General features: G+C 48.3%; 1 protein-coding gene across 1 annotated transcript in view; it reads right to left on the bottom strand.

The window, feature by feature from the left end:
* Positions 1-12,500, bottom strand: part of LOC307083769 (cadherin-4-like) — a gene marked incomplete at both ends in the record, with an annotated part of 195,532 nt that overhangs the window by 13,452 nt on the left and 169,580 nt on the right. The window contains 3 exons of the mRNA XM_079747721.1: positions 504-757; positions 1,166-1,351; positions 9,510-9,647. Coding sequence (XP_079603847.1) covers positions 504-757; positions 1,166-1,351; positions 9,510-9,647 — 578 coding nt within the window. The remainder of the gene's footprint in view (positions 1-503; positions 758-1,165; positions 1,352-9,509; positions 9,648-12,500) is intronic.

Here is a 12,500-nt window from a genome sequence, read left to right as displayed (position 1 = left end):
CAAACCTCTCTGAAAATGTCTGAACTTGACACTGATCCGAATGGTAAGGTAAATATCTCCAGGACAAATAAAATAAACCCAAAAACCCAAAAAATAATGACAATAATACTGTTGTGAATGTAGCGTTGCCTAGCGTAGCGCATTTTGGATGATATATTTAAAAAAAGCATTATTTTGCATCCGTACACGGCTGTGTGCTTTTGTCTATTCAGGCAGGTTGCAAATGTTATTGGTCTCAAAGTTTCCTGTCAAACGCTTACAAATGAAAATAACAGCTGGACTATGTGTTCTGTTGATCCCACTAAGGCTATTGGCATTTGAAAGTTCCTCAAAACTGTAGTTTATTGGGAGCGTTTGTTTTGACGGTACATTAAGTGTGCCGGACACTATGATCGCTCTATAAGGTAATAGAAACTTGCCGGTCCGGGGCGGGACGTTTAGGTGCTGGCTATGAGAGTGGCGGGATGGGGTGGGGGTGTGTGTGGGGGGGGGGGGTCCGCTACCTGACGGTCTGGTGGATGAAGTGGTCTGGGTCCTGAGCCGAGAACACGGTGAGCGTGGTCCCGGCCGGCACGCCCTCCTCGAAGCGGATCAGCTTGGGGTTGACGGGGAAGACGGGGGGCTCGTTGACGTCCTGGACCGAGATGGTGACCCCCGCAGTGGACTGCAGGGAGGACTGGATGCCGCTGGCCAGGTGGGCCTGGTTGGAGACCACCACCATCAGCATGAAGGCCCGGTTCATCTCAAAGTCCACGGGCTGGAGGGGGAAGGGGGGGAGGGAGGGAGAGCCAAGGAGGAAGGGGTTAGAGCTCTAACACGGTGTCATGAGTCGTGCTTTGACAGAGAGCATCCTGGGAACCCTGCGTCAACAGAACGCTGTCTGATGCCATGCTCCCGAGAAGGAAACATCCTCAAAAAACACGCATGGTTAATTAAAGACAAATGCCGAGGAGGCGTCCCACAGCTAGGACAAGAACATCCTCCTGAAATATTAAAATACACCCGAGCAAATGTCCAAACAATTAGATGTGGTCGGTTGTTACATCCAAACACCATTTTCCCTCACGGTCGGCGGCAAAAAAAACCACACTGACAAATTCATTATTTCTCACTTTACTTTTGTCACCCATTTACATTTTCAGCCTCGCCGCAGCGGTGCAGTTACCTTGACGACGGTGAGCATGCCCTCGTTGGTGACGGGGTTGGTGCGGACGGTGAAGTGGCCGGAGGGGTCGCCACTGACGATGCGGTACACGGCGTTCCAGTTGACGCTGTGCGGCTGGTCGCGGTCCACCACCGTCAGGTTGGTCACCACCACGTTCACCTTGTTCTCAGGGACCTCGCCCGAGAACTGAGGGTGAGAGTGAGAGAGAGAGTGAGAGAGAGAGTGAGAGAGAGAGAAAGGGAGAGATTTTTAACATTTGAAAGAATATGCTAGTAGTTGACATAGCTTCAACTGGGCTCACAGGACAACGAAATGCACACACGTTATGAAATATGGAAAGCATTAAAAAAGGTCGGTACTAAAAAGACAGAGAGAGGGAGAATGCAAGGGAGAGAATTGTGTCTTGTGTGGAAATTTGGTAATGTGGCACTCTTGTCAAATTCAAACGTGGTTAGTCCTGCTGTTCTTTCATTGGTGTCCATTTTTCGTTAGCCTTTTCTAACACAATTGTTATGACTCAACAACAAAATTTCTTTCACCGCACAAGTCAAGCCTCATGCAAATCAGGGGCCATTATCGTAAACGGAGGCAGGAAGTGCTAATGGGACGAGAGACGAAGCAGGAATGACGATTTAAGAGTAAAGCTAAACAGGGGGCAAAGCCGGAAACACAGCAATACCGACTGAAATTTGCTTAAATATGGATAAAACAGAATTATCACTTCCATTATGCAAATGCAATCCTTTATCCCACATTGTGTCTGCTTGTACAAAATTCTTCATTTCAGCTAATGGATCCGTTCAATTAATTGTTTACCCGTTTATCTTTTTTTTTGCAATAAGATAAGTACAGTCATAAAGGCATTGGTTGGAGAAAATCTTTAGCTAATGATCTTCATTATATTCCAATTAAAAAGAAAAGGCTCCCCTCTGAAGGAGCGTTCGCTAGCAGCGGCGGCCACAGCTGCAGAGCTCTGTGCCGGGAAGCATCTGACTGAGACAAGATGGATGTGAGGAGACACAAAAGAACGCACACTCGTGTGCAAACAGCATATACACACTGTCTGAGGATAAGCCCGCTTCTGGGCTGCTGCCAGCTGTTTCGTTTTCTTCTTTTCCGCCATTTCGCTTCAGCATTGCAATAGCCTCGTCTTCACCAAGCACCACCATCACCATTACCTCCATCACCATGATCAACATAACCTCCTCCCAATCATCACCTCCACATCATCGCCTCCTCCCAGTCATCACCTCCACCATCATCACCTCCTCCCAGTCATCACCTCCACCATCATCGCCTCCTCCCAGTCATCACCTCCACCATCATCACCTCCTCCCAAACATCACCTCCACCATCATCACCTCCTCCCAGTCATCACCTCCACCATCATCACCTCCTCCCAGTCATCACCTACACCATCATCACCTCCTCCCAGTCTCACCTCCACCATCATCACCTCCTCCCAGTCATCACCTCCACCATCATCACCTCTTCCCAATCAACACCAACCCTGTCATCACTACCATCCCCATCATCACTACCTCCCCCTTACCATAATCACCACCACTTTCACCACAAATTCCACCACCACTTTCACCACAAATTCCACCACCACCACCACCACCACCACCACCACCGATACACTCATCCAGCCCAACACAGCCAAGAGCTCCTCTGCATAGCAGCGGCACAACACGGCCAATCAGCCAATGAAACGAAACCTGCACTTTCCCCAAGGCCCGTGCTTAGCGTGCCTCGCCTCCGTTTCTATCCTCACCCCATGCCTCAGCACACAAACAGGTCCTGCCTGCTTCACTGTCCACACAGCTTTTACTGCTGCTCGGCTTCAGGGAGGGAGAGACAGTGAGGGGAGGAGAGAGAGGGTGAGGGAAGGAGGGCGAGAGAAAAGTAAGGAAGGAAGGGAGAGAGAGCGAGAGAGAGAGAGAGAGAGAGAGAGAGAGAGAGAGAGAGAGAGAGAGAGAGAGAGAGAGATAAACAGAGAATACAATGTTTTATCTCAGCACTATTTACAATGGTGCAGACTGTAGGAGACAGGCTTGTTTAAAATGGCCACGCTCTTGAAAATGCAATGTGGGGCCACTGATAAGACCGTAGAGACATAGATTTAAGAGTTCTCCAAAGGATTTAGTGTTTGCTATAGGTGTGTGTGTGTGTGTGTGTGTGTGTGTGTGTGTGTGTGTGTGTGTGTGTGTGTGTGAGTGTGTGTGTGTGTTTGTGCCTGTGGGAGTGTGTGTGAATGTGTCTGTGGGTGTTTTCAAAGTAAGTAGCAAAAGAGGTAAGTGTGAAGAAGTTAAATTGGAAATTCAATGGTTGGAGAGTTTGAATGGTTGCGGATGTACATTTCAGTACAACTGCAATACCAGAATGCATATGGTAGAGCAAAGAGAGATCCTTTAAAAATAAAATGAATTATTATTATGAATGTTTAGTGAGCATAGTTTCGATATATTTAATGTCTTTGTGCACTTCGGGGTATGTGTTATTATTGCAAGATAAAGCAGAATGATGCCTATAGAGCCTGATCGTGTTTGAACTGTGTGTGTGCCCGGGCGTGTGTCTACATTTGTCTGGATGCACGTAAATGTTATTCTGTGAGCATGTTAGGATTTCTATATCAATGATTATTGTTTTTATCTCTCATTTCTTAAAGAAGAAATGAGAGATAAAATTTGCTAGGCTCACTATAATGCATATTCTGCACTATGCACCTAACATGGGTTACTTTCCACATGTATCTGCAAATTAATTGCTCCATAAAACATATTGCTCTGATGTTCTGGTGGTGCTGGCGGTGGTTCTGGTAATGGATGCAATTCTCAGACATGACCCTGTTTAGAGTACCATACGTCCTGGCTAACTCAACGCAATACAGAACAGGTGGACTTTCATTCTAACTATGTTTTAATGGCATTGTTATATAATTCAATAATTTTCTTTTTTGGCATGCTAAGTTAAAGATACCTTTTTGATAGTCCTTAGACAGCCAGTGATCTAAAACATTTATATCCCTAGCACTTCTTTTGGAAGACATGTAATTGAGTCGATGGGACAACTTAGCTTGGGGGGGAGGGCGGGTGGGGGGGAACTTTTATTTTGAAAATATTTTCTGTCACTCTAGCAGTGCTGCTGGCATACTGAGGCACATTTGAAGTAATTAAAAAGGTATTTTAACATTTTAAATAAAGAATATTTGAATGCTTTGAGCGGTCCAATGTTCTTGGATAAATTAATTTAATTATGTTAAGTAAATTGCAATTTCAGCCTTCTACATAATTTAGTTTGAATCTGTTTAAACAAGAATACATTTCTCCTCATAAACATATATCAATATTTACAAAAATACAAATTCAAAAATTCACCGGTTCTTAACTGTTTGAAGCCGAACACTTTTTTTCAGGCCTACAGCATAGACTAACAGAACTGAATCATTGTGTTCTCTGTTTAAAAATAAAACTGTAATTTTCACGGATTCTTTTTCACTGTTGTTAGAGCCGACTTCCCTATAATAGGTGTTAGCAACGGACCCATGTAAAACCAAGCTGCACATGTCAATTAAAATATGATATCCCTTTATAACTGTTGCGCGACAATTTCAGAAAAAACGCTTTTATGAAAAGAAAATGCGTCTTGTTTTACCAAGTGACAGTCTCGCCTGTAGTTCAGCTTGTCTCAACCCTTTGAACAAACCTGAACCTCTTCACACCGTCCTACCGGTCCTACTGTACATCTGTCTGCAAGAGGCACCGTGTCCTCTTCCCGGGGGAAAATCGGTGAAACCCTCGCCTTCTATACGGCCTCATGGATACTCAGCGCAAGTCTCTGGTTAACACAGAGAATCGGTCACACCACATTCAAAGTCTATTAAAATGACTGCTAGGGCAGAGGCTGAAGCGGCCTAATGAGCTCAAACTCTTCCTCACTTGGCTGTTGACGACAACACCAGGGAATAATGACAGCATTAAGTAGGATTAAATGTCCCAAAACGGACTCCCGCTGAAATATGTTCATAGACGAGTCTGCTTGAGAGCGCTGTGTCGTGGCACCGTGACGCTGTAGCCCCTGGCTACAGACATCGGCTTGTTCTCCAGCTCGCACTGTCGACGCAACATCAAACAAGTGTTTCCGTGTGAGTCTTTTTTTTTATCCTATTGCGTTGTTTTGAAAACAACTAAATCAAATCTGAAAGGTCTGAAAAAAGAAAAGTCAAAGGCTGGTTAAACGGAGGCCCTACCAACACTCACTTGTTTGTCTATTTAAACTTCAACAACTTTCCATCTGAACCAGAAATAGATTTCTTCCTGTCTGTGTCAAACGGGAGCGTCTGGGGAACCGGAGTGTCTCTCAGGCTCCCAGCCATCAACCTAACCTGTCGTTGCCTGATTCACACTCCACCAGTGCCAAACCTCTGGGTACAAATTGGCAAAGCTAATTTTTTTATAGAGAATTGTACAGTTAGTAAGTGTTGAAATACCACAAGGCGACTATACCGTCTTAATGAGTTGCGGCAAAGTTGTTTTCCAACTTCTTCACCAATGATGTAACGTAACACTCTTTGATGGCAAGTTCTAAAAAAAACATTCATTCCCCAAATGAGGAGCCATATATCGGCTCCCTATCGCCCCCTCCCCTCCTTACAAGCTATTTCACTTCTCCAATTAATTATGCGTGCATAGGTTGTTTTCTTATGCTTCCTGTCAAGAACCATGAATTTCTTGTCTTGCCTTACCCGTCAAAACGCAAACAATTACTGAAGCACTCCAAGCTTAGTGGTTTTAGTTAAATAAAGCAATGAGATAGACAAAGCAGAGGCAACTTCATCTGATGAAAAGCATTTTCTTGTTGGCAACACGAAAAATTGCTCTTATTTTATGCGTACGACAGAAATTCATCACAAATGACCAGAAAATAACACGAAGCAAGTAAACTGAACAGTGCTTTGTGAGGACAGGAACAGAGGAGGGTTTTTTAGCGCTCGTTAAAAAAAAGAGAATGTCGGAATGTATTACAGTAAATACATGGTACATATATATATATACTTCCAAGAATATATAGTATATGTATATGTACTTCCAAGCCTACAAAGTAGAGAACTCAGTTATATACGTTGCGTGTGTACATGTGCAGACACAATGAATGCACACACACACACACAATGTATAAAACATACAGTGTTGTGTGTGCGTTTGCAGGTTTTATATATTCAGGGTCGTCGGGGTGTGTGTGCGTGCCCCCCGTGTCTACATGCTCTCAGCACACAGTGTGTGTGTGTGTTTGTGTACGCCTGTGTACTACTATACTATGTGATGTGACAGGACACCTTGGGGCCCCGGGACAGAAGCGGGGCAGTGCTGGAGGGGGCCGGGAGCGCAGGAAGCAGTGACCGGAGCGCCAGCGGGGCCAGCCAGTCACGTTCTGCTGCCATGGCTCCTCTGACAGCCGGGGGGGGGGGGGGGGCTCCCATCACAGCAACACGTCCCCAACTGAGCTGGCAAAACGCACACTCGCGAAAAAGTCGTGCACGGACAAAACGTTGTGCACGTCACCGGGCCGTACCGGACGACGAGGTCGTAGGCGGGATTAAGGCATGTCGGGTCCTGAGCCGCCCCCCCCCCCCCCCCCGCCCCCGACACACACAGCCTCTCTGTCTCCGACTGGAACCCATGCAGAACCCTCCCGGTCACATCACATCACATCACACACACACACACACACGCGCACGTACTCACACACAAACCCACATGCGCACGCATACATGCAAGCACGCACGCACACACACAAACACAACCATATACAGGCATGCACACACATCCAAACATACACGCACGCACACATGCACGCACAAAAACACACACCCACACACACACACACTCAAGTAAGCCACGCCCATGGCTCGACTGCAGTGCTTCCCTGGGCGTAGACAGCATTTGAAATGTGTGTGTGTGTGTGTGTGTGTGTGTGTGTTTGTGAGTCTGTGATGCTCACAGAAGAATTCAAAGAATTTAGACAGATGGATATGAAGTGGGGGAATGGGGGGGGCTTGGTGGTGGGAGCACACATAGTTATACAAATTCAGAGACATATGTGCATATGCAAGCCCACACACACATGCTCACAGACACACACATACACACACATACTCATACGCAGAGAAACAAACAAATGGAAGCATGGAAGCAGTCAAGTATACCCTTTGCTAGGGAAGCGGTTTTTTTTCCTCCCTCCCCCAGCAGATGCTGTTTTTCCTCGTCTTTGATGCTAACTGCTCTCTCAAAGTATCAACCGCCACATCCCCCCCACCCCCCGGCTCCACAACAACGCCTCGCACACATGGCTGGCTCCTGTATCCTTTGTACGTGGCGGCGGTGGAGGGAGTGGAGGTGGTGGGGCAAAGCGGGCCAGCTGTAGTGTGACTCCCTGTCAGCCAGAGGAGGAAACCAGGACGCCAACGGTGGCTGTACTCACAACCAGCCCCTCCGAAGGGCCCTCTGCTAGCAGCAGGGAGACCGACGGAGAGAGAGACAGGGAGAGAGAGGAGGAGATAGCACAGGAGAGACAGAGAGAGAGAGAGAGAGACAGAGAGAGAGAGAAAGAGAGAGAGAGACAGAGAGAGAGCGAAAGAGAGAGAGAGAGAGAGGGAGAGAGACAGAGAGAGAGAGAGATAGAGAGAGAGAGAGAGAGAGAGAGAGAGAGAGAGAGAGAGAGAGAGAGAGAGAGAGAGATAGAGAGAGATAGAGAGAGGAGAGACGGAGAGAGAGACAGGGACAGAGAGGAGGAGATAGCACAGGAGAGACAGAGAGTGAGGGAGAGAGAGAGAGAGAGACAGAGAGAGAGAGAAAGAGAGCGAGAGACAGAGAGAGAGCGAAAGAGAGAGAGAGAGAGGGAGAGAGAGAGAGAGAAAGAGAGAGATAGAGAGAGAGAAAGAGAGAGAGAGAGAGAGAGAGAGAGGAGAGAGGAGAGATGAAGAGAGAGACAAATAGAGAAACAGAGGGACAGAGCCTGTGAGAGAGAGCGAGAGAGAGAGACGAAACAGAGAGATGGGGAGTTGAGATGCAGGGTTGCGTGGGAGGGGGTGTGGAGTCCTCCCATCACCGAGGCGGTATCGTCATCTGCTTGTGTCACTCCCCATTTCTCACTTTCTTCATGCTCCCTTTGCACGTTCTTCTGTTCTAGCAGGAGCCTGTCTTCATGTCTCTCTCCCTCCTGCCACACTTACATCCCTGCACCCTACATACGATCAACCCCCTCTGATCTTGTTGTTGTTGTTGTTTGACTTTCCCTATCTGTGTGTATTCCTCCCAATCCTCGCCATCTGTCTCTGCAACCAGGGTCTTTGCTTGTAGCGTACGAGAGCGTGGTGAGAAAAAAGGTGAGAGGCCATGGCATGGCTCACACACACGGCATAGGAGCCATCGTTATGTTGCACTCACTTGCTCGTTATATCAACAGACACACAGGATAAAGAATGAGACTGGTTAGGAATCCCAAACCGCTTGTCATTAGCCCCATGGAAACCAAAGGCAACAACATCTTGTTTTTACTGTAACCAATGCATTGTGCTACATTTGCCTTTATTTGGGGATGCCAAAAGTGACAGTGAAGGACAGTACTGATCTGGGTAATGACACCGTGTGTGTGTGTGTGTGTGTGTGTGTGTGTGTGTGTGGGTGTGTGTGTGTGTGTATGCGTGTGTGTGTGTGAGTGTTAAAGTGAGAGGGAGAGAGAGCGAGAGAGAGAGAGAGAGAGAGAGAGAGAGCAAGAGCTAGAGCAAGAGAGTAAGTGTATGTGGGTGTGTCTTTGAGTGAGTGTGTATGCGTGTGTATATGGGTGTGCTTTTGCGTTTGTGTGTGTACGTGCGTGCATGCACATCAGCCACAGCACCAGGGAAACCAAAGGCAACAAAGTCTTGTTTTTACTGTAAACAATGTGCGCTACAATGGCCTATATGGCGAGATTCCAAAAGTGAGTACTGATCTGAGTACTGATCTGGGTAGGGAGAGTACTGATCTGGGTAATAAAACCATAATCGTCTATGTGTGTGTGTGTGAGGGTGAGAGAGAGAGCAAGAGTGGGAGAGTGTGTGTGTGTGTGTGTCTTTGAGTGAGTGTGTATGCGTATGTATGCGTGTGTGCGTGCGTGCGTGCGTGTGTGTGCATGCTTGTGTGAGTGTGTGTCTTTGTGAGAGTGTGTATGCGTACGTATGTGTGTGCATGGCATGTGTGTGCGTGCGTGTGTGTGCGTGTGTGTGTGTGTCTTTGAGAGAGATTGTATGCGTATGTAATGTGTGTGTGTGTGTGTGTGTGTGTGCGTGTGTGTGCGTGTCTACCGTTTTGACGGTGAGCTCCGGAGGGTTGTCGTTGATGTCGGTGATGGAGATTAGGGCGGTGGCCGTGTTGGAGAGGCCGTAGTTCAGGTTGCCCTCCATGTCCGTGGCCTGGACTATGATGGTGTACTGGGAGACTCTCTGTGGATGGGGGGGAGAGAGAGAGAGAGAGAGAGAGAGTTATACAATTATCTGGTCTAACCAATCCATGGAGAGAAAGCCGCAAAATTTGGAACCAAAGCGTAGCACTCCTGCCCGGTGGGTCACTCATTAAGAGCATTCGGGATCAATCAGTGAAACCAGCACTCAAAGGGAAACTCATTGAATTCGTTAGCTGACGGATGTGCCATCTAGACATGCTAATAAGGTGACACACGCTACAACATACAAAACAAACAAACAAAAACACATGCGCGTCGCTAACTAAAAGGTGTTTATGAGGTGCAGTGAGGGACCACCTGATCAATTGTGGAGTTCAGGGTCCCTAACCCTAACCCTTCCTTTTAATTAACCCATGTCCATGACCTCATCAGGGCCCCCCAGGGTTACACACCAGGTGATCGGACACATGACTTTGATTGAAGTTATCATGGGAAGGAGATCTGCGGCAGTGGCAGGAAGTGATGATGCATAACCCGCTCTGTTGGCTTCACCCGATAGCCCCATAACCCGCTCTGTTGGCTTCACCTGATAGCCCCATAACCCGCTCTGTTGGCTTCACCCGATAGCCCCATAACCCGCTCTGTTGGCTTCACCCGATAGCCCCATAACCCGCTCTGTTGGCTTCACCCGATAGCCCCATAACCCGCTCTGTTGGCTTCACCCGATAGCCCCATAACCCGCTCTGTTGGCTTCACCCGATAGCCCCATAACCCACTCTGTTGGCTGTACCCGATAGCCCACTCTGTTGGCTCTATCTGATAGCCCACTCTGTTGGCTGTACCCGATAGCCCACTCTGTTGGCTCTATCTGATAGCCCACTCTGTTGGCTGTACCCGATAGCCCACTCTGTTGGCTGCAGAAGGCCACACAGGCCCCACTGTGGGCTGAACCTGGAACACATAGCTCCACAGGCCTCACATATGGCTGCCATGAACCCAGCGGCTACACTGGTCCGGAAGGAGAGGCCTGCACAATGCAGCATGAGAGCAGCAGGGAGAAGGCGGAGAAAGGGGAGGAAAAGGAGAAGGATGATAGATAGAAAAAGGAGACGAAACAGGGGGATGAGGAGAAGAGAGACAGAAGAAGAGAACGAGAAGGAGAAAAAATAGAAGGCGGAGGAGATGGGAGAAGAAATGGGAGGGAAAGCCATGAAGAAAGAAGGATGGAACTGAATAAAAGGAGATGAAACGGGGGGGGGGGGGGGGGGGGGGGGAATGAGGAGAAGGCATGACAGAAGAAAAGAAGGAGGAGAAAGAGCAGTGAGAGGAGAGGCTTTGTCCCTGTCCATGGTGCTGAAACCACGGCAAAGCCCCGGCTCCTCGTCTAACCCCCCCATCCTCTGTGGGCCTCTCAGGCACCAGAGAGCTCCTTTAATGACCGCACGGCCACCGCCCTACCTGCCTGAGGATCACGTCAGTCCAGCAATCGGCCTGGTCCGTCGCCACGCGCCGCTGAGCAGTGTCTGTCAGCGCGGCTGGTGAAACCCCCCCTGTAGATGAAGCTGTGCCCAGCCCCACAGAGAGTCCAATCCCTCACCGCTAGCTTAAAGGAGTGGTCAATGGATCCGTATCTACAACCAGGCACCAATCATCAGGGACCCGACCTGTGAACGGACGGCGTCGGGAACAGCCTGCACTACTTGATGCCTGCTCCTCGAGACACACTCCTTTCATGCGGTGTTGAAAGGCGGACCACTCGGTAACTCAGGCACCATACGGTCCTCAGTGCCCAAGGAATGCCAATGAGCGCTCAAAACCAGGGTATTGTTTTTGATCCCATGCGCAACCCCCCACCCCGACGCTGTCCTGACGCTCGGGGTCATGCTTAACTTGGAGAGCCCGTTCCTGCAGCGCTTTAATTAGTTGAATGGCTCTGCGCTTCTCCTGGTGTGGAGGTGAGCTTCTTGGGATAAAGGCCGCTGATGAATGAATGCCTGTCAGTTGTAAAGTTCAGTGTGCCCTCGCTATAATCATAGAGGAGTCAGCAGGTAGTCTCTCCCTCCCTCACTCTGTGTGTCTGTATGAATAAGTCTGTCTCTCTCTCTCCTGCTCCTCTCTCCATCTCTCCTCCTTTGTCTCACTTCATCTCTATCCTTCTCTCTCTCTCTCTTCACCTATTACTTCTCTCTACCTCTTTCTCAGTCTCTGAGAAAGAGAAAGAAAAACAGAAAGTGAGAGAGAGAGAGAGAGAGAGAGAGAGAGAGAGAAAGAGAAAACAGAGAAAGAGAAAAACAATGAGAGAGAGCAGTATAGAGAGACAGAGGGAGAAAGGATAAAGATCAATACTGGAAATCAAAGACAGACTCTGGCTCCTCTGTTCATCCTACACTGGGCACCCACTTATTATGTACAGGCTGTCTGTTTGTCCATCCTCTCCCCCACCACACACAACCTCTGGATCAGAATGGCTGACTAAGTCTGCCTCTCTCCATCCCTCATCCTGTCTCTCACTCCATCTCTCTCTCTCCCTCTCTCTCTCTCTCTCTCTCTCTCTCTCTCTCTCTCTCTCTCTCCCCTCTCTCTCTCTCATCGTGCTTCCTCTGTATACCTCGCTCCACTGGGCAGGGCTTGGGGGGGGGGGGGGGTGGTTGGCAGACCACTGGGGGTCAGTTTAAAAGGAATCAGATGGAGTCGTTTACAGCGCTGTTCAGTCATTAGGACGGGACACCGACACATGAATGTGCTCTGGACCGGCGCTTTTAACAAGAGCTCAATACAGGTCTGCCTTTATTAGACTCATAATGAAATATCAATACTTTACTATGCTCTTGGAGTGACCATCGATAAGCAGGAAATGAATGCAATGAATCCATAGCTTTCATTACATTTATTT

The sequence above is a fragment of the Pollachius pollachius genome, assembly GCF_949987615.1.
Source record: "Pollachius pollachius genome assembly, chromosome: 12".
In the NCBI taxonomy this organism is placed as follows: domain Eukaryota; kingdom Metazoa; phylum Chordata; class Actinopteri; order Gadiformes; family Gadidae; genus Pollachius; species Pollachius pollachius.
The sequence above is the reverse complement of the archived record's forward strand: the minus strand, read 5'-3'. Positions and strand labels throughout refer to the sequence as shown.